Source organism: Oncorhynchus masou, chromosome 16 (genome assembly GCF_036934945.1).
Source record: "Oncorhynchus masou masou isolate Uvic2021 chromosome 16, UVic_Omas_1.1, whole genome shotgun sequence".
Taxonomy (NCBI): Eukaryota; Metazoa; Chordata; class Actinopteri; order Salmoniformes; family Salmonidae; genus Oncorhynchus; species Oncorhynchus masou.
In genome coordinates, this window is record NC_088227.1 from 7,702,612 (window position 1) to 7,728,694 (window position 26,083).

Sequence of the window (26,083 nt, forward strand, 5' to 3'; positions counted from 1 at the left end):
CGGGTTTATAAGCGCAGATATCGACTCTGCTGCTTGAGCCTGCTTTTGAGGCACAGTCGATGGCGCGCTGGACTTTCGGCTTGAAGGTTGAGGGTTCGAGACCTGCTCCCTGCCTACTTCATGACAATACATTTGTGCTCAATTCATCACTGTAGTCTAACCTGTTTTGTGTCTTCTCTAGGTTAAAATGGGTTTGCTTGTTGATCTAACAAACACTACTCGCTTCTATGACCGCAACGAGATCGAAAAAGAGGGTGTTAAATATGTGAAGCTTCAGTGCAAAGGGTATGTATGAGTGACCTGTTTTTAAAACTCAAGATTAATTGTCTATGTTTACACATACAAATGCCACGAGCTCAAAATAATGTTATAATGTCTTGATTGAATATGTTGTGATGAGTTCCTTCCTTGTTTAGCCATGGAGAGTGTCCTTCAGCGGAGACCACTGCGATGTTCATCAGACTATGTGAGAACTTCATGGAGAAGACTCCAACTGAGTTAATAGGTAAGGAATGTTTGTACTGGACCTGTACATTTCTTCTGCGTTGTCAGACAATGTCCCAGGGTCTGGCGTGTTCTTCATGTGGAAAAACATGTTATTTTAGAAAAAAATGTTTGTGTCGTTTTGGTAAGAGTTGTGAGGTGTAATTAATTTACGTTTTAACCTGGTGCAACAATATCCCGAAGAACAGAAGTCTCCTCTTTGGGGGCGTTGTATTATAGCATATGCCTTCATATCACTACAAAACAGAATTTCAAAGTAAGAGTAGGTCCAAGTTTGTACACTAGGGGGAGCCAGGAAATAACTACCAACAATTTCTCATCTTATCAGTCACCTTCTCTTCCCAATATTCTTTCAGCTCTTTATGATATGATGCATTTTGTGTTTGTAAATACTATAAAACAGGTTCGCAAAATGTTAAAAGTAATCCGATCTAGGTCCTCCCGAGTTGGCGCTGTGGGTTCGGTCCCAGGCTGTGTCACATCCCAGGCTGTGTGTCATTAGCCAGGCGTTGCCCGGTTAGGTGAGGGTTTGGTTGGTGGGGTCTTTACTTGACTCATCGCACTCTAGCGACTCCTTGTGGTGGGCCGGGCCCCAGCAGCCAGACTTCTGGCGTTAGTTGGACTGTTTCCTCTGACACATTGGTGCGGCTGGCTTCCGGGTTAAGCAGGTGGTTGTTAAGAAGTGCATGTTTTGCATGTTTCAACTATCACAAACAGATGTTTAAATGATTCTCCTGATGTCTAAATTGTTGCACTGCACTGTTCCCATGGACACTATGGCCGTGTCTGAAATCTCGCTTACTATTTATTTACACTGCAAAATGTGTACCAATTGTACTACATACTATTTAGATCGTACTGTTTAGTGATTAAGAGTGTTGGGCCAGTAACCGAAAGGTTGCTGGTTTGAATACCCGTGGTAACTAGGTGAAAACTCTGTCGATTAGCCCTTGAGCAAGGCACTTAAATGACAAATCTAAATGTAGTGTAGTAAAAAACGAATACAGTAAGCAACAAATATCAGCATACTAGGATAATCCTACTGAGAATGCGTAATCTAGTGTGCCATTAAGTTAATTCCTGCCACTCGTTCATTTTGGTACAGTGCGTCTCCTCCGCTGATTATAAGCTGTTGTCAGACACACGTGGGTCTCTAAAGACGATTCCCTTCCTCAGTAGTGTGCAGCAAATTCTAATGGATGAAAAGCCGAAAGGAGTATGACATCCTGGCATTTATAGCATACTACATTTAAAATATTTCACATATTATAAGTCTTTATGTTTTTCGGATACCCAAAATGCGTACTATTTAGAATGCAAGTACGGGTATTCAGACATGGCGTCTTTTGGCAAAGCTCTGTCCAAGGCTACTGGAGCACCGAGGTGTACTTCCAAGCTGTGACCAGCAGGGGGCTCTGTGGCACTCTGTTGTGGCCTCTGGTAGTGCAGTTCTACAGCAACCTGTGTTCCGGCTGCTCGCCCCTCAGTGCCGTGTTGTAAATGAAATTGTTGGAACCCCAGGGTAGAATATATGAATGTCATTATAAAAATGTCGTCTGTCGGCCACCCATTGATATTTATCTGTTCTCTCTGGTATTAATGCAGACGTTGAAATTAGACAGCAGGACTGGTGAATGTAACCCTATTTTTTTTGGGGGGGGGGGGGTAGATCAGCTATGAAATTAGCAGACAAATTTATCATCAAATAACATTTCCTTGCATCATTCCTCCTCAAATAAAAATCCTCATCGTTACCGGAGACTTCATCTCCATTTCCATCTTCCCCTTTAAAGTTGATAGAAACCGCTGAATAACAATGGCCCGAGGGAGATGCTTCACAGACTGACAAGGCCTAGAGTCTAAAATCCAACCTGTCCCCCCCCCCAAATCACATATAAATGCTGATAGATGCTCTGGCACTGACATAAGTTTTAAAGAGTGAAGATTTTGTTTGCCCCTATTATACTTCCCTGCTTTGAAAAATAAATTAACCGATTCCCTGTGTGCCCTGGCTGTTTCTCTGTCCTTCACCCCTCCCTTAACGTTAGATCGGGCCTGCCGTTCGTATTCGCAAAGCGACTCAGTGTAAGAATGCTGATCTAGGATCAGGTTCTCCCTGTCCGGTCATTATCTAAAAAAGGCTTAAACGGATCCTAGATCAGCACTTCTACTCTGAAATGCTTTATGAATACGGGACCTTTGTGTATGTAGCACAAACTCCATAAACCCCCCCCCCAAAATGGTAATTAAGTATGTTAAAAAGCTGTTTTTCTGTGTTGAAATGGTGTGGGCGTACCCCAACAACAGAATGGTCTGGGTATATACCGGTCATTCAAAATATTTATGCAAGTAGACCGCTGAATGGCCAGCTCATCTTTCTCTAGAGCTCTTATTTGCAAGCTGGTCCTCCTCAAGAAGATGACATCATGTTCTGTTTGATGAGGGGATATTTGTAAGTTGTTTTTTTCCCCCATGCAATTTATGCTTTGGCCATAAATGTGTTTTGACCCCTTTCTGTGTTTGCAAACGTTGCCGCGCAAGGGCAATGCTCGCAAGTTGGTGGCAGAACACGGAAGGGGATCTTATAGGATACCAGCATAAAAAGATCATGAGTGCGTATCACACTGCTTTTGTATTATAATTGGATTTTAAGGCTTGTATGAATGTACTGCTTAATATAATGTTTGGTCATTGAAAATCAACTGCTTTATACTTTAAAAACAAACACTTCAAATAGGTTTTTTACAGCCTATTTTCAATTAGCATTCTAGCTAACAACTACTGCATCCCACATTTTTATTTGTGAAAAGGTCACAACCAAATATAATCTTAGCGACTGTTCAAGAAAGAATCAAAACTGTGTAAGCGTATCAGAACCCCAAAAAGGCATTTTGTTTAGAAGTAATGCAAACGTAAATCTAGGGTGTGTTGAATGGGCGCAGATGACGATGGCTTTGTTACGGCAGCCAGGAGTCGCACGCATCTCTGCGTGACGTCAGTGTGTTGTGTACTGGAACGAGGTCTATAGGACGAGTCAACATTATTTGGATGTGAGTTACAAAATATGACCTTTTTAAAAGTGAGATTTTCAATGGGCAGTTACCTTAAAACCCCTTAGAGTCGATTGACGCACATTATACAAAATCTCCAATATCCATTAGTTTAAGCTAGAGAGATCTGCTGATGTCTCACTTCTGCATCTTTAGTGAAAGGTGGCAGAGCTAGAGCAGTGTTTGTCAGTCTGTGAGACATCCCGAAAATCGATCTTCTCATGATTTAATAAAATCTATGCTAGTGTAGAGAGTTGTGCCTACCCCAAGAAAGGTGTTAAATATGTAAATAAAACAACAAATATATCTCCTAGAAATTAGACACTTTTTTTTTATGACCTTTTGTTTTGCCATTCTATGAATGTTATTCAATGCGTTTCAATGGGATTTGGTACTAAAGGCCAAATTGAATATTTTATCAATTGAATCAATAAAGTTTTTTTTTTTTTTAAATGATCCATGGTATGACCATCCCCCACCTAGAGAAGCATCACCCAGCAGACAGTTAGGGGTCTCAGACCCAGTGGGGATTATGCGTCGCCAGGCCACCAGTTCCACCACCTCCTGTCTTGACATATAGGATTCACGTCATGCATGTAATAAGATGGTTAGAAAGTGACAGGGTTATTGGACTGCCTCATTTGCGTTTTGTTGAATACAAGTGTGTGTGTGTGTGTGTGCGCGCGCACACCAATTGTAGTGACAGATGGGCACTTTGCTTTATTGACATGTGCAGTGTCTTTCTGTCTTCTCCCACAGGTGTCCACTGCACGCACGGCTTCAACCGGACAGGCTTTCTGATCTGTGCTTACCTGGTGGAGAAGTTGGACTGGAGGTAAGGCCTAGCCATCCCGATCAATCAACACCCCACAGAACTGTGTTTATCACACATGACTTCTGTGTATCTCACTGCCAAATCACATGTTCACATATTCCAACATTGACCACACAACCAACACAATTCCCAGAGTGGTTTGGCTTGCATCACTTCTGTGTGTTCAGGATGGACCCCTACAGTCCCCTTAGGGGTGGAGCCATGCTGCTGTGGATGCAGACTTAAGCCTTGTGGTTGACCGGGTTGGGTTCTATCAGAGACTTCTATTACAACTATTTCTACCTGCACAAACCATATGATAAGCGCCAATACAAAACTGGCCACTTCATTGAAACAGCTCTGCAATAGAAGTCTCTGAGTTCTATATACAGTACCAGTCAAAAGTTAGGACACGCTGACTCATTCAAGCTTTTTCTTTCTTTTTTAAAAATGTCTACATTGTAGAATAATAGTGAAGACATCAAAACTATGAAATAACACATGGAATCATGTAGTAACCAAAAAAGTGTTAAACAAATGAAAATATATTTTAGATTCCACAAAGTAGCCACCCCTTGCCTTGATGTCCCAAATGTAATGTCACAAGGAGGGATGCTGTCAGTGTCAATAAAGTAGCGCTTGGGGAAAGACAGGCTCCCAGGCTGGTGGTGAGGAGTCAACTCCACACCTGACACCAGAGGTGCTGAATCATTTACTGCAGCGGAAAAGAAAGGCAGGGGATGATTGTGTCTTTAGGCAGGAAGAGAATGTGTATTTGTAAATGGGTCTAGGAAAGGTTAGCGGAATCTGTAAATTCCCTTGGGCTCAGTGTTGGAGGTATAGGCAGGATGAGGATGAACAACCTCATTCCCCCCCTCCCCCATTTCCTCTGGTTAAATAGTCCCACAGTACACACAGACAGAGGGAGTCTGAGATGTGCATCAGTTCTGGTTCTGGATGACAATATCACATGTGGTTGATATTTCCTTTCTCACACTGTCAGCCACACAATCAGTCAGCAGACATACAATAACTACTCTGCTACTTAGCAGCGATCTGATCAGATACGTTTGTTGAAGGATTTTTGACAGGGTTGGCCACTGGTCAGATAGGACTGTTGAGCTGAGACGTCTAGTACACTGATGGCTCATTGACGTCCTGTCTCTGAGGTCTGCTGTGAGGCTAGAGCGCCTGACTGATGTTTTTTTTGGGGGGGTAAACAATTGTTTTTATTGGATCAAGGTGATGTGGTGGCAACCAACGCTGAACAATAAGTTTTTTGGCAGCTGTCAGCGCAGCCAGCCAAACCTTGCATTGTTTCTCATTCAGCTGCGTACCGCAAGGCCCTACCGTGCGACCATTTTACTTGCATATGCGTCTAAATGTTTTGCTGTGCGACCTGAAATATTAATTGAGGAGCATTAGTGCGCCTAGAAAAATGAAGCATTCTAACTTTAATACTTCCAAATATTTTTAATTGTGCTCCTGAATTTCTTTGAGTGCGCCTTCATTTTTCTACTTAGGTGCCCACGTGCTCCTTGTAACACATTTTTAAAAAGCTCAGCGTAGAGCCCTGTACCTGAATCATCATTAAGTAGAAGAGGAATTGGTTCAAGGGGCACAGTTTTCACAATCATGTCAGACTGAATAGGTTACACTTTTCAAATCTCATGACAATCCAGGGCCTGACTAATGCTCTGTTGTGTTTCTCTGTTTGTCTCTTGATGTGGGTCAGTGTCGAGGCGGCAGTGGCTGCTTTCGCCCAGGCCCGTGCCCCTGGGATCTACAAAGGCGACTACCTTAAGGAGCTCTTCCGTCGCTATGGAGACGTTGAAGATGCACCCGCCGCCCCCGCGCTGCCAGAGTGGTGCTTCGACGACGACGACGGCGGCCAGGACGACGATGGCAACGTGATTGGCCAAGAGTCTCAGTCGGGTCCCTCCTCTGAGTCGGCGCCGGGGAAACGGAGGAAGGAGAGACTAAAATTTGTGAGACTCAGACTGACTGAGAAAAGAGGGCACTGGGGAAATGGGCTGTTTCCAAGTAGAGAGGGTGTGTCCCTAATGGTAAACTAACCCCTATATAGGAATTGCCATTTGGGATGCAGTCTGAGAGTGACCGAGCACTGGGGAAATGGGCTGTAGCTTAGGAGCTGAGAGAGGATATCCATTGGTTCTGCTCCAGATGACACATAGGTCATGTGGTGTGACTGAGAGCCACGTGGGACCCTCTGATATTGGCGCTCTCCAAATGTACATCATATGCCTCTTAACTCGGTACAAGAGGAGACTCCTCTGAAGTGATACAAACAAGGGCAAATTTGCTTAAATCCCCAGAAAGATATAAAAAAAGATACGGGGCCCTCATCTATTTTTCAACCTGCATCCCAAATGGCACTCCTATTTAGTGAACTACTTTGGACGAAGGCACATAGAGCTCTGGTCGGAAGTAGTGCACTATTATAGGGAATAGGATGCCATTTGGGACATAGTCTGTCACATACCCAATGAGTGCACCACACCATGGAATGATGGCATTAGATAACAGAAAATCTTCCCCTAATGTAATTTCTTGGCTGTTTCCCCGAGCTGTTAGGATTGTGTGTTTTGAATAGGACGTCAATGTATTTTTTTAATGTCTTCTACCAAATGTCCAAGTCCCAACCTGTTGTGTGCTCTCTCTTTCTCAGGGTGCTATATTCGTGGAGGGGGTCACAGTGAAAGGCGTCACACAGGTCACCACACAGCCTAAATTGGCCGAGATCCAACGGAAGTGTCAGGAGTTTGCGGAATGGGAAAAGTGAGGATTCTTTCTCTCTACTGATCTCTTTCTCAATCTCTCTCTCTTTGTCATATATTCCCTTCTCGTAGCACTGTGTGTGTGTGTGTGTGTGTGTGTGACTCACTCTTACTGGAGATTTTTATAGGCTTTGTACTATTATAGGCGTCCGCATGCTTCCCATCCAAAACAGTTTGTGCATATTTTTTTCTGTGTATTTTTAGTATATATATATTTACTTACCCCTTTTTCTCCCCAATTTTGTGGTATCCAATTGGTAGTTAGTCTTGTCCTATTGCTGCAACTCCTGTACGGACTCGGGAGAGGCAACGGTAGAGAACCGGTGCGTCCTCCGAAACACAACCCAACCAAGCCGCAGTGCTTGTTGACACAATGCTCACTTAACCCGGAAGGCAGCCGCCCCCAATGTGTCGGAGGAAACACCGTACACCTGGCGACCGTGTCAGCTTGCACTGCGCCCAGGCCGCCACAGGAGTCGCTAGAGTGCGATGGGACAAGGATATCCCGGCCGGCCAAACCCTCCCATAACCCAGACGATGCTGGGCCAATTGTGCGCCGCCCCATGTCTCCTGGTCGGCTGCGACAGACCCTGGACACAAACCAATTTGTGCATATTTTGTGACGTTTTTGTTCGTTTTGGTCTTCAAGGGTTTTTTCGGCTGTTTGTGCACTCACCATTTTTTCTTGTGGCATGCCGAAGGGTGGTAGCCGAAGTCTATGGCCCTTCGTTGGTGATTGGTCAACAGTAAGGATTCTTCAATTAAGTGTTTGTCATTCAATGAGACTCGTTTTCATTCAATTGAGAATTACTGAACCAAACATCTTAGCTGGAAGTAAAATTGTGCGGCTAAGTCCGCGGAACAAAATAACTCAAGAAATCAAATATATTTTTTATAATCTTAGATGAATTTGGACTTTTTTGATGAAGTGTACACTGGCTACGGTGTCTTGAGGGCGAGACTACTATTGCCCCTGTTTGTCTCGTTTTTCAAGATAAGGTCTTAAGGGAGTATGTGAGGCACAGACATTCACTTCGCCAAGCTGAATTCTGCTAGGAGCAAACCGAACCTAGTATGCAGACGCCTTAAGCGGTACAAGGGTAGGAAATGACTGTTCTGCCGTAGGTGTCTTTTTTCTTTACTGGCGATATGGAGGAATTGTGGTGTTTCAGCTCTACAGCATCATGTCTCATATAAGAGTAAGAGAGGAGTTTCATGTAAGAGTTTTATAAAGCCGTCTGAATTTCCAATCGCTGATGTTCTCACCAGGACATTGTTGATAAAAAGGGTATTTTGTGTGTGTTCTAGGTCCGGGTTTCCAGGTGCTCAGCCCGTGTCCATGGACAGGCGGAACCTTCGCTTTCTGGAACAGAATCCCTACAAGGTCAGCTGGAAGGCCGACGGCACACGGTGAGTCCCTGTCCTCTCTCCTCCTATATGACCACAAAGGGCTCACAACAGGTGGGTTAACACACTTGTAGAATTCCTATCCAACTGTGCTTCACTGGAGGACTTGAATATGAATCAATTTGTGCAGTGGATTTGGCTATTTAGCTGTTTTCTCTCCTCTCCCTGGTATTTAGCTTCTAGTCCTCACTGACAATATGCAGGAATATTATAGTGTGCAGCACATGCCTTTTTATATGGCAGTATCTGACTGGGCACTCGGCACTGATCCCCTGGCTTCATTTATCATTCATTTTCCTGGCCTTTTAGTCAGGGCTGTGAGCTGAATACTAACATTGTTCCCGTACACTGCAAACATGGATTTTAATCGTCTTCGATTAGTCCAGTGCACTTGAGCGGCAGCGCTACTCTGTTTGTGTGGAGGTTGGCTTTAATTGCAGATTGGCTGGATGGAGGAATCCACAGGAGTACCCAGGGGCTGTGGTTGTCTCCCACAAATCTCCTTCCCACTGGAATAAGACTCCCAACAGACTAACACAGATCATCTTTCCAATCACTTTTCAGTGTGAATTGTTTTGCCTTCCCATACCCTGGAGGCCAGCGTCCTGTCCAGGGGCTGTACTTGTTTTTAGCATTCTGGCGGCCTGTGCTGAAACACTTCCTCTCTTGATACGCTGGTGAATATTTCATGAAGCAATGCAGTGAATTTGAGAAATTTGACATATCAGTGCTTTCATTTCCTGAGGGAGGGAGTGAGGTGAGTGGTCAGTGGAGACCTGGCACCCATCCAAGGAACTACCATGTCCAACCAGCTCTCTTCAGCTACCAACCCTTGGTCAATGTCACTGATGGGGGTCCTTGGCGCTCTGGGTCTTTTCGAAGAAAGGCCCCAGACGCTCGTACTTATATAAGTGAGAAGAATCAGGCCTGCCTCAATCATTTAGGGGCAATTTCCTTCGTCGGTACAAAGGCGGTCCATAGGCTGATGGCAGGCCGTGCTTAGAGCAGATTTAGGTTTTCCAGAGCCGAGATGGGTTTCCCATCTAAAACTCCTGTCTGTGTCCCAAATGGCACACTATTCCCTACATAGTGTGCTACTTTTGACCAGGGCCCATAGGGCTAGTGAATTATATAGGGAATAGGGTGCCATTTGGGACGCAGGCCCCATGTGCTGTTCAGATAAATGAGAGTAACTTGTTTTCTCCTGAGGGCCCAGCCAGGCCTTTTTATTCAATTTGCAACTGCTCGCCTGTGGGGGAACCACTGCCTTCCCGCCCACTGCCTTCCCACCCACTGCCTTCCCGCCCACTGCCTGCTTGCCTTTCAGCTTTCCTCCAACCACTTCTTACAATGTTCCTTCATCTTATTGCCACTTTAATGCATCTCCAATCGCTTATTGTACAGGAGATGAAACAAGCTCACTCTATGGCTTTTTGCTTATCTGTTTCCCCTGGCCTGCATTCCAAAGTACATTATGAATGAGCCCTTGTGGGTTGGAAGCCATGGTAAATGTTCAAATTGTTGCTCTGTAGTTTTTGTTGTTGTAATATCAATTGGGATTGAGTCGTGCCAGTTCATTCATGCATGACCGAGTAGCGTCATCATGAACAGGTCCCAGTCGTTGTTTAAATGCCCAGTTGGAAGGGAAGCAAAGATAATGGAAGTGAAAGTAGTGGGAAGTCATTGAATAAATGCAAGTCTGTCAGAAACTGACGTTCAGCTGTCCTTTGCTGGAGCAAATTGAGCCCTTCACACCAGATAAAGATGTCTTATCACACAATGCACAGTACTGCTCCATCAGTACACCAATAACAGGGCTTAGAGATATCGAAGCAATGATACTTCCTGAGATTTGCCTTCGGGGATTGCTTTCTGGCTGATGCAGCTGTCTTTCTTTTTTGAGTTTACTTAACCTTTTAACATGCTGTCTGGTATCTATCCAGGTTACAGCTCAATGCTACAAGCACTCTGAGACTCCATTCTCCCCATCCCTCAGAGCTTCTCATCACTCAGCAAGAGACCTCTTACCTTAGGTGTATTCATTAGTTGGAAATCTGTTGCTGAACCGTTTACTGTTTGCCGTAGGAAGTAAATGGAATGAAACTGGGAGGGACCTACCTGAATTTTTTTCAAATAAACTCTTGTCTTTGTTGCAAAAAAAAAATCTGTTTGAAGTAAACTGATGTAATCAGACTAATGAATACACCCCTTGACATCTCTTACAGAAGGTGTGGGCAACCCTGGTCTTGGAGTACCGCAGGCACTTCATATTTTTGTTTTAACTGACCTGGAAGACCAGGTGTGTTGAATTAAGGCAATCACTTAACTGGTCAATTGACCAGGGGTGGTGCCCACTTTGGAACATAATCCTGTAGTACCTGTGGCACTCCAAGACCAGTTTTTCCTACCCCTGTCTAACAGTAACTGTCCAGTGAATATATGTGTACAGTACCAGTCAAAAGTTTGGACATCTACTCATTCAAGGATTTTTCTTTATTTGTACTTTTCTTTTTTCTTTTTTTTATAATAGTGAAGACATCTAAACTGAAATAACACATGGAATCATGTAGTCACCAAAAAGGTGTGGAATTTCTTTACTTAATGTGTTTGAGCCAATCAGTTCTTGTGACAAGGTAGGGGGGTATACAGAAGATATCCATATTATGGCAAGACCAGCTCAAATAAGCAAAGAGAAACGACAGTCCATCATTACTTTAAGACATGAAGGTCAGTCAATCTGGAAAATGTCAAGAACTTTGAAAGTTTATTCAAGTGCATTCTCAAAAAACATCAAGTGCTATGATGAAACTGGCTCTCATGAGGACCGCCACAGGAAAGGAAGACCCAAAGTTACCTCTGCTGCAGAGGATAAGTTCATTAGAGTTACCAGCCTCAGAAATTACAGCCCGAATAAATGCTTCACAGAGTTCAAATAATAGACACCTCAACGTCAACTGTTCAGAGGAGACTGCGTGACTAAGGCCTTCATGGTCAAATTGCAGCAAAGAAATCACAACTAAAGGACACCAATAAGAAGAGACTTGCTTGGGCCAAGAAACACAAGCAATGTGTAGACCGGTGGAAATCTGTCCTTTTGATCTGATGTGCCCAAATTTGAGATTTTTGGTTCGAACCGCTGTGTCTTTGTGAGACGCAGAGTAGGTGAACGGATGAACACTGCATGTGTGGTTCCCACCTTGAAGCTTGGAAGAGGAGGTGTAGGGGGTGCTTTGCTGGTGACACTGTCAGTGATTTTATTTAGAATTCAAGGCACACTTAACCAGCATGGCTTCCACAGCATTCTGTAGCGACACACCATCCCATCTAGTTTGCCCTTAGTTTTTCAACAGGAAAATGACCCAACACACCTTCAGCCTGTGTAAGGGTTATTTGACCAAGAAGGAGAGTGATGGAGTGCTGCATCACATGACCAATTAAGATGGTTTGGGATGAGTCGGACCGCCGAGTGAAGGAAAAGCAGCCAACAAGTGCTCAGCATACGTGGGAACTCCTTCGACTGTTGGAAATGCATTCCAGGTGAAGCTGGTTGAGAGAATGCCAAGAGTGTGCAAAGCTGTCATCATGGTAAAGTGTGGCTATTTGAAGAGTCTCAAATCTAAAATATATTTTGATTTGTTTAACACTTTCTTTTGGTTAATACATGTTTCCATATGTGTTATTTCATAGTTTTGATGTTTTCTCTATTCTACAATGTTGAAGATATAAAAAATAAAGAAGAAGCCTTGAATAAATAGGTCAACTTTTGTGTGTGTGTGGGTGGGGGGTTAAGCATTCATTTTAAGAAAACACTCAGTAAAACCCCACCTCCTAAACTTGATTTGGAAACAACTTTTCCTTTAAACATCGTGTCATCCAGTAGCTTTTTCCTTTTTCTCCCCCAAATTCTCTGGTGGGGAGAAGGAGACTAGGGAGGGCTCAGGACTGCACACTGCACAAGCTGGTTAGAAATCCACAGCCAATGTTAGTTGTATAGGCTTTTGTCCATTTTGCTATCTCGCAAGTCACTTCCATTTCAAATGATGTGGTTTGTAGGAGACTGCTGGCTGTTTAGAAGCAGTTATCAAGCTAACGTTAGTCGGCATGTTAATGATACCTATCGTGGCTAGCCAACAAGAATAAAGATCCTCCACACAACAACCATCTCTCCTTTCCTTCTATTTTTAATCCTATGGTTTGTAGCTAAAAGTTGGATGTCAACAGGACACCTAGTTAGCTGTTGTTGACTGATCAAGGAAGCACCAGTTCGTTAGCTAGCTTAGCTGTTAGGGGCACTCATTATTTGCAAACACAGTATTTGTTGTGTTTAGTGAGTCTGCCAGATCAGAGGCATTTAGGGATGACTACGCGTGAAATTGATAGGTGCGTGAATTGGACCATATTGCTGTCCTGCCTGAGCATTTGAAATGTAACAAGCGCTTTTGGGCGTATGTTGAAAATGTATGGGAGTGAAAATTACATGTTGTGGAGTAAAGTTGTCAAATATAAATAGTAAAGTATAGATACTACTTTAAATATTTTTACTTAGTTACTTTACACCACTAGTTTTGATGTATCTTTTGTTGCAATTACTGTTTTTGTGGGGGCAGGTCTCCAGATATTTTTTTCACAAATGCATTTAAAAAAAAAAACGTTCTTCACAGTAGACCAACAGACTTACAAAAAAAAAAATAAGACAGCCAAACCCATTCCTAAAAGTTCCACCGACATGGTCTGCCACGTGGCATAAGTAATAACTGTGTGCACTGCATACAATTTCATGCTTATAATAGGCCCTGAAGCCTTCTGAAGTCTTCTGAAATATACGGCTCTGTGTAATAGAGCTTAAATAATTCCAAATCGAAAGGAGGAGTGAATCATTTTATGGGGCATTCAAAGGAGCTAAACTCTGTACCTGTGCAGTTTTGGAGGGAATGGCATAGGGGTGAACACCCCAGTAACCCAATAGGAGCTCATCATTAGCAACTCGGAAGAGTCTCACCGCAAGTTGCTTGTCCAATATCAAAAGTAGAACCCTGCTGCAAATAAAGCTCAACTTCCGCACAGAAAAACTCACCTGGTGACGTCCGACTCAGCGTCTTCTTAAGTTTACGTTCCCTCTAGCAACCACCAGCCTTCCTCCTTTTTGTTTTGACAGCTTTTAGAGACGAGAATACATCAGTTAGATTATGCTCCGCTGCCTCAGCTAAACTGACATTTTAATGGCTTAGTGGGTTTTTCTCACTTTTTTTTCTTCCTATTTTTCTCCAGTGTGCTAAGCTGACAACAGTAATGCCGTAGTCATTGTTCCTTTAGGCCTACATCTTATTCTTCTATTTCTATCCAGGTAGTGTGGAAGGTTCACACTGAGTTGAATGTTGGACATTGGTTTGGGATGCGTGCAGAGCATATGGGATTATTCAGCAAGTTATTTTTTATTTTTTTGTGTATATTTGCATGATTAGCTGTCTCTTCTTTGGCGGCGGTAGAGCTCAGGTAATGAGTACCGCTGCTCTTGTCACTGGAGGATGATTGACATTTTTAGGTCTCACGATGATTAAATGAAATTGCGCCTATTTTGTCAATCGGGGACATTTTTGTTCCGACAGATCGTGTCCGGATATCTTCTATTGTTTGTGGGGATGAAAAATGGGGCCCATTTGGAAGCCCACTAAGTGGTCATGGGCAATTTCACAACATTTTCAGGGCCATTCATATAGCTAGAAGTTGTAAAAGCTCCATTTGTAGCAAGGGATTTTTTTTTTTAAATGTGAGAGGTTGTTGTCAGATAAGGGAAATATTTATTTCAGAGACATGCTTTGCTGGTTTTCCTGTGTTTTTGTTTGCAATTTTTCTTTCACCTCACACAGTTTAATATACTAATATATGCTATTTAGCAGACACTTTTATCCAAAACTACTTATGGTAATGCTTAAATTTTTTCATTGGTGACCCCATAACCTCGTTTGAAGCCCCAACCTCTATTAACTGAGCCACAGGACCACCAGTTTGATGTGTTTGCCTGTTTAGCAAATAACAAGTTCAATATGTGAATTGTGTGTCTGTCAGGTGCGATAAACACGCAGGTGCTGAATAAGGAGCATTGATGATATTGATTCACCCCCCCTCCTCCCTGGGCCTGGTTAAATGTCCTCTCGAATTAACGATGGTGATGTTCAACTACATAAAGCCTGAAAAGCAGCACCTCTCTGATCGCCTCCTCTCTCAGGATGCTTCCCACATGACGTCCTATTCTCGATATAGTGCACTTCTTTTGACCAGAGCCCAATGAGCCATGGTCAAAATGGTGCACGATAAAGGGAAAAGGGTGTCATTTGGGACAGATGGACGCACCCTGGGTCAATTGCTTGTGTGGCGGCGTTGGAGGCGTTCGCTGAGCTGCATATGCTCCCGTGCTATGATGATGAGATTAAAAACTAATCTCCACCACCTTCGGCCATAATTAATCACCAGAACGGTTTCGTAATAATTAATAAGTGTCCACATTACTGAAATATGAGCCCTCAATGCCAGAAGCAGTTAGAGCTGGGAAATTATTGCCACATGTTGGCGATACTATTTAATTGGAATTTCAAGGATGCTCACGCATATTTCTTCAGGAAGGAGATTTACTGATTGATTGCCAAGGTGCAGTTTGATCTTATCTTCCCCAGGCCCCTCACGGATTATGCAATGAATTCCTGACTCTTATCTCAGTCATTACGTATCCCGCATGCTGCCTAGCAGGGCACATTTTAGCTGCTGTATTGGAAATGTGTCTCTGGACTCAAGCTGGTCCTGCACGATTGGTCAGCAGGAGTGACGGACCGCTGAGGGGGGTCTGAGTAGTTTGGGACATAGTGGTCTTGGTGGATGGGGTTCTCCTGGCTGTCAGCGATGGTTTGATCCTTGTCCTGATCCAAGGGTTGGAGAAGAGGGAGAGTGACACTAATCAATGTGGTCCCTGGGTCTCCATTATCTCAGCCCAACAGTGGACAAGAGCTTAACTCCTCTTTTCTCCTTCCTCGCACCCCCTTCTCTACCCTAGCCACAGTCATTTTCTCAAAATGAGCAATCAATGGGACTGATGGTGTTTAGTAAAAAAGAAAGAACTGATGGTGTAAGGCGTTGGATTAGATTGTATCTCTAGGCTTGCTATTGAAGGAGACTTCAACACTGGTTGTTTATCTAATATTGGCAGTTATTATGCTATGCCTCTCACTAACTTTTTATTGTGTTGATCTGACAGATTTTCAATATTCAGATGTAGGATCTTAATTTGAAATATGAAGCTAGAATCCTTAATAGAAACAATAACAAAGCGGTCACCCCCACCTCCCAGTTTTGGTAAAAAGCCTGTCCCCCCCCAAAAAAAATGTTGGTTCGACCAAGAGTCATCTTTTAAATGTGTATTTTTCCATATATAGACACATCCCATGTGTTTTAATCAAATCAACTATATTCACTGAGCTTGTCTGATGCTTTTAAGAGAACCGTTTGATTTAAATAATTAAGACACGCACACACAAGCAACTAGAGAGAGTCCGACCGCAATTGATTTGATTGTGCCGGGGCTGGCTCAGACTAGCTGCGCTGTGTTAAAAAAAAATGTTTTATTTTTATTTATTTATATTTTATTTTTTACAGCGAGTGACTGTGTGACCAGCACCAGTTCACTCCCTCTTCCTTGCTGCACAGAACATCAACAGTGTTTATTGCGCTGTCTGTGTTGCTGAAGCTGCAACATACTTAGACATTTCGGACTAAAAAATTGTTACCGAAATCCTTCATTTGTTTAGGAAAAACATTCCCTCAACCCTCACCCTCTTTATGTGACACATGAATGCATCGCATGCACGTGACCAATAGGGCCTGACCTATGGCACATCACAATCGCATCAATAAATTGGTTATAACAAACTCTGAACACCGTGACACTTGTGGCAGCAAAATGGATGCAGTGAACTTGGTTGCACAGGAAGTGAAGGGGAAGTCAGATGTGTGGGATACATTTGACTAGCTGTGGGAAATACCGGAGATCAAGAAAAGGAAGGTAAGGAGCACTGTTCCAAACAGGTGCTGTTAGATTACAATATCATTTTCCTGACCCTTTGGAACAATTTGAACAACACTAAATAAATGATAAAGCGTATCAGAGAGTGTTGTAAAGCTTTTTTTTGTAAAGCCTTTATTACAGCAAAGAACCAAAACGGTCACTTTCATTCGTGAATGCAATTTCTGAAATGGAACCGTTTAGGCCTATTGTTTACGTAAATCTTTTTATGGTCGCTTTGTCATTTTATTGACTTGAATGACTCATATGCTGTGATGACATGAACAAATAAATTGTTGATTGATACAGTAGCATCATATATATATATATATATATATAGTGTATTGTACATTCGGAAAGTATGCAGACCCATTGACGTGTTCCGCATTTACATCCGTATTCGAAAATCTACGTTTTTCCCCCCTCATCAATCTACACACAAAGTAAAAACAGGTCATTGGAATTTTTTGCAAATGTATTAAAAATTCAAAACTTTGACATTTACATAAGTATTCAGACCCTTTGGCAGCGATTACAGCCTCAAGTCTTCTTGGGTATGACGCTACAAGCTTGGCACAGCTGTATTTGGGGAGTTTCTCCCATTCTTCTCTGCAGATCCCCTCAAGCTATGTCAGGTTGGATGGGGAGCATCGCTGCACAGGTATTTTCATGTCTCTTCAGAGATGTTTGATCTTGTTCAAGTCCGGGCCCTGGCTGGGCCACTCAGGGACATTGAGAGACTTGTCCCGAAGCCACTCCTGCGTTGTCTTGACTGTGGGCTTTGGGTTGATGTCATGTTGGAAGGTGAACCTTTGCTCCAGTCCCGGCTGTTGAAAAACGACCCCACAGCATGATGCTGCCACCACCATGCTTCACCGTAGATGGTACCAGGTTTCTGGGGCTGCTGTCGCTCAGGCCTCAGCCGAAACAATGGCCGTTTGTGCATCATTAGGATCAAAGCGCTGGAGAAATAGACAAGGGAGAAAAACTGCCTTTTATAACTTCACTGGAGGACTGGGGCTGCAGGTGGAGAGGGATTTCTGCCAGTATGGATAATAGTTAATTTTGAATTGTAGTAGGGCCTACATTTTGGGGATCCATGATAGTTTGGCACCGGGTATACAGTGTCATTATGATGGCCTGAAAGAGGGAGTGAGAGAGAGAGAGTGGTGGTGGGGGGTGGCTTATCCTTGACTGATGAGGAAGGGCCCTTCAGAGAGTGACAGCAGAGACATGGCTAACTGGCCAATTAGATGGCAGGTGGACCACTTTGGCCCTGCAATAAATGTTTTTTTCCCTCTGTGGGTGTCATCTGCCCACTTCCAAAATATAGCTACACTCAATCTTTTGTTGTTTTTCCAAGAAAATTGGCCCAGTTCAGAGAAAATATAGGGGTGGTGTCTTTTTGAAATTGTACTTGTGTAGGAGAGATTGTCTCGACTCCTCAAACTTCATGTTTTCTGAAGCCATTGTATGCAAGGCCATGCAGAGCTGCATTAAAATCAGTCATTTTCAGTTCACCATAGGGTTCTTTGTCACCTCCCTGACCAAGGCCCTACTTCCCCAATTGCTCAGTTTGGCCGGGCGGCCAGCTCTAGGAAGAGTCTTGGTGGTTCCAAACTTTTCCATTCAAGAATAATCTAAGCCACTGTTCTTGGGGACCCTCAATGCTGCAGAAATGTTATGGTACCCTTCCCCAGATCTGATCCTTGACACAATCCTGTCTCTGAGCTCTACGGACAATTCCTTTGACCTCATGGCTTTGTTTTTGCTCTGATACGCACTGTCAACTGTGGGACCTTTTATATAGACAGGTGTGTGCCTTTCCAAATCATGTCCAATCAATTGAATTTACCACAACTGGACTCCAAGTTGTAGATACATCTCAGGGATGATCAATGGGAACAGGATGCACCTGAGCTCAATTTCGAGTCTCATAGCAAAGGGTCTGAATACTTATGTAAATAAGGTATTTAGAATACATTTGCAAAAAGGTGTAACCTGTTTTCGCTTTGTTATTATGGAGTATTGTTTGTAGATTGAGGATGCACCTGTACACACTGCCCTATCCCATCTGGACAACAGTAATACAGTTGAAGACGGAAGTTTACATACACCTTAGCCAAATACATTTAAAGTCAGTTTTTCACAATTCCTGACATTTAATCCTAAAAATTACCTGTCTTAGGTCAGTTAGGATCACCACTTTATTTTGAGAATGTGAAATGGCAGAATAATAATAGCGCTTTTATTTCTTTCGTCACGTTCCCAGTGGGTCAGAAGTTTAAATACACTCAATTAGTATTTGGTAGCATTGCCTTTAAATTGTATAACTTGGGTAAAATCTTTCGGGTAGCCTTCCACAAGCTTCCCACAATAAGTTGGGTGAATTTTGGCCCATTCCTCCTGACAGAGCTGGTGTAACTGAGTCAGGTTTGTAGGCCTCTTTGCTCGCACATGCTTTTTCAGTTCCACCCACATTTTCTATAGGATTGAGGTCAGGGCTTTGCGATGGCCACTCAAATACCTTGACTTTATTGTCCTTCAGCCATTTTGCAATGACTTTGGAAGTATGCTTGGCATCATTGTCCATTTGGAAGACCTATTTGTGACCAAGCTTTAACTTCCTGACTGATGTCTTGATGTTTCTTCAAAATATCCACTTAATTTTCCTCCCTCATGATGCCATCTATTTTGTGAAGTGCACCAGTACCTCCTGCAGCAAAGCACCCCCACATCATGATGCTGCCACCCCCATGCCTCACGGTTGGGATGGTGTTCTTCGGCTTGCAAGCCTCCCCCTTTTTCCTCCAAACATAACGATGGTCATTATGGCCAAACAGTTCTATTTGTTTGTTTCATCAGACCAGAGGACATTGTCCCCATGTGCAGTTGCAAACCGTAGACTGGCTTTTTTTATGGCGGTTTTTGAGCAGTGACTTCTTCCTTGCTGACCGACCTTTCAGGTTATGTCGATATAGGACTCATTTTACTGTGGATATAACCACGACTGTGGATATACCCACGGCTCCAACTCAGTCAAGTTTGCAGACGACACAACAGTCGTATTCCTGATTACCAACAATGATGAGCACCTACAGGGAGGAGGTGAAGGCCCTGGTGGAGTGGTACCAGGAAAATAACCTCTCCCTCAACGTCAACAAAACGATGGAGATACTTGTTAGATACTACTGCACGGTTGGAGCTTGGAACACAAGCATTTCGCTACACCCGCAATAACATCAGCTAAATATGTCTGTGACAAATAAAATTTGATTTGAAATGGCATAATTTTCCCCAAAAGTAGTGCACTATTTAGGAAGTAAGGACATTTAGGATACAGCCCTAGAGACCTGGGTCGTTCTCACTGCCCAGTATTGATCCCCTCCAGTGGAGTAGAGATGTGGAGGACTATTACAGCTCCACTTTCCAGGGCACACCTGGAACCATTTCAATGTAATGATTAGAATGAGATTATACGTCTGGCCCCGACAGTGTTCTAAAAGCAGTCCGTTTACCTAGATGGGTTGTTCGCATTTTGTAAATGATGTGTGAAAGAGAAGGTCTATAGCCTACATCCCAACCAAGGCTGAAGGCCTTGGGGTAATCATGTGCGCCCGGGCCTAAAATTAACTTTTTGGTCCACCAACCACTGTGGCAGGTTTAGTAGATTTATTTTAAAAAATAAAAATAATAAATAGACCAGACACTCAGATTATATCAGTCAAAATCCACCCCAAACAAATGGATGACCGTGCTTTATTTTTATTTGCAGATAAATTCATTAAAAATCCTACAATGTGATTTTCTGAATTTTTTTTCTTCTTATTTTGTCTATCATAGTTGAAGTGTACCTATGATGAAAATTACAGGCCTCATCTTTTTAAGTGGAAGAACTTGCACAATTGGTGGCTGACTAAATACTTTTTTGCCCCACTGTGTGTATGTGTGTGTGTGTGTGTGTGTGTGTGTGTGTGTGTGTGTATATATACACATTAAATAATCGGCCGATTTAATCGGTAGTGGCTTTTTTGGTCCTCCAATAATCGGTATCGGCGTTGAAAAATCATAATCGGTCGACCTCTAGTTTCCTCCAGCATCTTCACAAGGTCCTTTGCTGTTTTTCTGGGATTGATTTTGCACTTTTCGCACCAAAGTACGCTCATCTCTAGGAGACAGAACACATCTCCTTCCTGAGCGGTGTGACAGCTGCGTGGTCCCATGGTGTATATACTTGTGGTACCTTCAGGCTTTTGGAATTTGCTCCCAAGGATGAACCTTGGGAGCAAATGTCTACAATTTTTCTTCTGAGGTCTCGGTTGATTTCTTTTGATTTTCCCATGATATCAAGCAAAGAGGCACTGAGTTTGAAGGTAGGCCTTGAAATACATCCACAGGTACACTTCCAACTGACTCAAATTATGTCAATTAGCCTATCAGAAGCTTCTAAAGCCATGAGATCATTTTCTGGAATTTTCCAAGCTGTTTAAAGGCACTGTCAACTTAGTGTATGTAAACTTCTGACTCACTGGAATTGTGATACAGATTATTTCACTGTCTGTAAACAATTGTTGGAAAAGTTACTTGTGTCATGCACAAAGTAGATGTCCAAACTGACTTGCCAAAACTCTAGTTTGTTAAAAGAAACTTGTGGAGTGGTTGAAAAACAAGTTTTAATGACCTAAGTGTATGTAAACTTCTGACTTCAGCTGTATCTCTGTCACCACCACCAGTCTCCTCTCCCCCGGAGAGCTGTTCATCTGTCACTGCATTTTAAAATGGGTTCACATCGCCACCCAATAGGCCAGGCCCACCTTTTGTGTTAATTTAGTAGTTTGCATAATAAGCCGGGTGCCATTAGCATTACATGATTGCACTATTGTCATAAAGTGGTGTAATGGGGAGGCAAGCTAATTTGCTCACTGGTTTAGGATGCGTTGATTAGGATACTTAACCTTTTTAGGAATAAAACAGGAAATGATAGAGTTGCTCATTTAAAACATCTTGCTTCACTCAATGCTTGGCATTTGCCGATGGAGAGAGAGAGAGAGAGCGGCGGCCAGTCGGCCTCCTGGAAGCATGTAACTGGATTCGTCGACTCTGTCACGTAATCATTGCAGAGCAGATTCTTTTGTGTGTTGATTGTAAGAGGAAATGTGTGTGCGTGTTTGATCACATCCCCTCAGCTCCCCTTGGGAACCTCCATACCCCTGGAATCAGATCAGGCATTTTCATGTTCTGCTGTTGACTTTAATTTCGTTTCATTTTACGCATAAGTTTTCCTGTTGACTGTAGATTTTTTTCAATTCAATTACCCAAACAGGAGCAATTGGCTTGACAGCTTTTGTTTGCTCTTTGTTCTTTGCCATGCCCCCAATAAAATGGAATCCAATCTGTGATTGCTGAGGTTGTTGGTGCATGTAGCCATTTTTCTATTTCAAACCTCTAACTGAAGGAGATTTTGATGAGCTTTGTGTTCGCACCAGCGTTTTGCCCCATATCTTGACAACACCTCTAGATCAGGACTCGCCAAACTCCGTTCCTGGAGAGCCACCATCCTGTAGGTTTTCGCTTCAACCCTAGTCTAGCACACCTGAATCTAATAATCAGCTGGTTGATAAGCTGAACGAGGTTAGTTCCAACTGGGGTTGGAGCGAAAACCCACAGGAGGTTAGCTCTCCAGGAACAGGGTTGGAGGGCCATGCTCGAGACTCAACAAGAGCAGGTCTTTCCACCTCCAGTCTTCCAGTACCCCCAACGGTACATCTTTTTGTTGTGGTCCCGGGCAAGAACACCTGATTCTACTTGTCAATTAATCACTAAGCCCATGACAATTAAATCAGATGTTTTTGTCTGGGCCTGCAACAAAAATGTGTGCTGTTGGGGGGTACTTGAGGACTGGAGCTAGGAAACACTGAACTAGAGCACTCAGACTTTATCCCCTTCCACTGCCTCTGTATCTTTTACCCAGATACCCCCACCTTAGTGTCTGTGGACTCTTCCATTCTCTGTGTGTCTATGCTATGGGTGATACCATGGGTATCATAGGGGTTGTCCCATCCTTAACATACTGTACGTCCATCCCAAGTCCCCTTTGTCATCACAAACTTCTAATTGGTCTCCACCACCACCACTGTTACCAAACAGACATCCTGTCGGAGGCGGTGAGTAAGTGACTCACTGTCCTCCCTTTTTTAAAGTAAGAGTTTGTCTGAGTGTGAAAGCTGATGTTTGCAGGTATGTAATTCAAGTAAAGCTTTGTGTCCTCCACTTCATCCCTCCATCTGGGTGGTGTGATGGAGGGATCAGACAGTAATCAGGCAGAGGTGTGACAGACTGCTAGCAACATAAGTTGGTCTTCCTCTTCACCACCACATTCCACATCTCTCTCGTGAATCAGCCATTTTAAATATGTAGACTGGAGCAAGAGAGCCTGGGTCCTATCATATTTGCTTAGCAGCTTCTTAAAAAACCCAGAGATGCACTGCAATGTCCTGTCTTTCACTCCTCTCTTTCTTGAGGATATTCTAATTAAACAAAGTTCAAAGCAGTAGGATTATCTGGTGTGGCACTGTGGTGATTTGAATGAGGACCGGTGTGTGTGTGTCCTATTGTGGCATTGAAAAAGTACTGTTCAAGAATCTGCAAGGCCAAAGAGAAGGAGCGAGATAAGGACACCACTCCTCCTGAATGGCTGGATCAGTGGTGTATGTCTTGTAGTGTAGATGTAGTCAAAGAGCTTTCTCAAATTTTCTCAGAATAAAAACATTAATATGCATCCACAGTATCTTGATAAAATGGTGAAGGACTGTGTTTGTACTGCAAGCTTATGTGGTCTTCCTGAGGCCAATGATAGTGCAGTGTATTTCTTAATGCAAACTAAGTCTTGTATCTCACCTGCAAATGCCCAAGGAACTAATTCGGGATTAGTGCCAAAACTTCCTCTATCAGTGAAACAACTCGCCTCGCCACTGCCTGTGAATGTAGCAGCACATTGTGCTATTTGAAGATAGAGCCATGTCTAACTGGAGGCTGGCACATTTGCATTGAAGCAGAGGTGCTTTAGGACATAACATCACAATATATCAGAGCCTGTGATATTTTTTTTGTCATTCAGTTTTGTCAATAGAGGAGAGAATTGGTTTGGAAGTGTCTACGTGCACTGGAATATAATGAGGCTGTTTTTGTAAGTGGAGTTTGAGGTAAGTTTGGAGTTTGATTCTGTGTTGTTCCCCAGATACTCCATTAAAGGTGTAACCATTTCCTGGTTGCAAAAATTATAATAGTTCACTTAATTTCAGTTTGTGACAAAACAAGCAGTTGTTGTGTAGAGAAGTATTGTACCATCTAAACTGCTGTGAAATATATTTTCCATAATTTAAAAATATAGTATTTTCAGCTGTTTGAAGCTGGTGTACAAAACCGAAAGTAAAAGACCCCAAAAACTAAACATAACTGGAAGCATAGAAATATGCACATAGAACTGATCTATCGCTTCTTAGACTTGCTTTCAAGGAGAATGGCAGATCTATAACACCTTTCTATGTGAATTTGCTGGGGTCACCCAAAAAGTTGAATATTTCCGCTTTAAATATTTAACCAATAGCTACCAGGACTATCTGCTTTGACCCTTTTTGCACAAACTTTTTGACTCATCACATACTCTTTGTGAATTTGGTCGGGTTGCCAAAAAGTTATATATTGCAGCATTAACCCAACAAAGTTTTGTTTTTAACTGTAAGAAATGCAGTTGAATCTGCAGCTCGGAGTAATCCAGATGCAGCTGTTTGTCTGCTATAAAATGGCTGTCTGACTTGGTTTTTAATCCATGTAAAAAGCCAATTCCAGTTGGAGTGAAACTTTGCCATCAATTTACAGCATTCAATATGTATACTGCTTCTGCTTTGTTTGTTGAATGTTTGCTACTTACTAGTAAATAGTTGTTAACTTAAAAATGTTAAGTTAACTTATTAAAGAGGGTTTCTTTGCTCTATTTTCCACAGGTATATGATGCTGATAAATGGGAAGAATGAGGTGCACATGATCGACAGAGACAACTCGGTGTTCCACATAGCCAACCTAGAATTCCCTTTTCGGAAAGACCTCCGCGTTCACTTAGCCAACACACTACTTGACGGGGTAAGTCCTTCACTCTGTGTGTGTGTCCTTTATCTTCTCCCCCCCCCCCCCCACAGGTGATGGGGTGGCAGGTAGCCTAGTGGTTAGCCTAGTGGTTAGAGCATAACCAAAAGGTTGCTAGATCGAATCCCAGAGCTGACAAGGTAAAAATCTGTCGTTCTGCCCCTGAACAAGGCAGTTTAACCCACTGTTCCTAGGCCATCATTGTAAATAAGAATTTGTTCTTAACTGACTTGCCAAGTTAAATAAAATAAAAAAGTCTCAGAATGGTGATTCATACTGTCTTTATTCTTCCCGCCCGTTGTCCCCTGCCTGGCCCCATACCCCTATTCATATCGCCCTGCTGCTCCACCTACACATGACTGACAGCAAAAAGTACCTGTTGTCAGCCTCCTTCCACACCAGGAGAACCCTGTGGCTCCTATCAACACCAAGGCCTAGAGGAGAACAGTGAGAGCAGTGAGCCTTTCACCCAGTCCGCCATCACATCCACTTTTACAAGACAGGAGGGGAAACACTGTTTGTAAATCATACCAGAAATACCATAGATTCATCCTCCTTTATCCTGCTCTGTATTGTACTGTACTGCGTAGATGCCTTCCTCCCAGGAGGCTAATTGTTAGTGGCTGTCATGTCTTCACCGTGTAATAACAGGCCATTCCGGGCTACTGGAGTTTTTGTACTAGAGAAGGTGTTCATTCCAAATATAGTGATATTCCCTGTTGGCCCTGGTCAAAGGTAGTGCACTACACAGGGAATAGGGTGCCATTTGGGACTTAGCCAGGTCCCACCACTCCCCAAGCAGCAGGTGCACAAGACACCAGTCATTATCACCCTCCCTAATCGGAACCGGGAGAGAAGAGGCTGAATGCCATTATGCGTCATGTCGGTGTACAATGCCTGGTCTTCTGTGCAGCAGCCCAATTATGTGGGGGGCTTGTTAGAGAGGTGAGTTTGCTTAGCCATCTTCACTTTTCTCTAAGACGGACGTGTCTTTCATGCTCTGAGCAATATTATTCTCAAGCATCTTCGGTAATACAGTGACTGATTGAGATGGTGGGTTGTCTCTTTGCTTGTGCCTTTTGTGCAGGGAACACATTAGCAGGCTTTTGAAGCAGCTCCACTCTGCAGATGTGACAGTCTGTCTAGCCTGTCAAGGCTTCTTGGTGTCCTTTTTGTTATTGTGCCTTTTTTGATGACAGGTGCTAACAGAGTCCATGTCCAGAAAGAACCAGTGGCTGAACCATGACTCAGCTATGCTCAGTTTCCTCCATAGATTATTCATAGAATCTTACTACTTACACAAAATCTGCCTCTGCCA

The 26,083-nt window shown here is 43.1% G+C and overlaps 1 protein-coding gene across 2 annotated transcripts in view; it reads left to right on the top strand.

The window, feature by feature from the left end:
* Nucleotides 1–26,083, top strand: part of rngtt (RNA guanylyltransferase and 5'-phosphatase) — a 130,775-nt gene that overhangs the window by 5,088 nt on the left and 99,604 nt on the right. For both annotated transcript variants that reach the window (XM_064990630.1, XM_064990631.1), the window contains exons 4-10: nt 182–285; nt 417–505; nt 4,314–4,389; nt 6,104–6,356; nt 7,058–7,167; nt 8,475–8,576; nt 24,627–24,762. In XM_064990630.1, the coding sequence (XP_064846702.1) occupies nt 182–285; nt 417–505; nt 4,314–4,389; nt 6,104–6,356; nt 7,058–7,167; nt 8,475–8,576; nt 24,627–24,762 (870 nt within the window). The remainder of the gene's footprint in view (nt 1–181; nt 286–416; nt 506–4,313; nt 4,390–6,103; nt 6,357–7,057; nt 7,168–8,474; nt 8,577–24,626; nt 24,763–26,083) is intronic.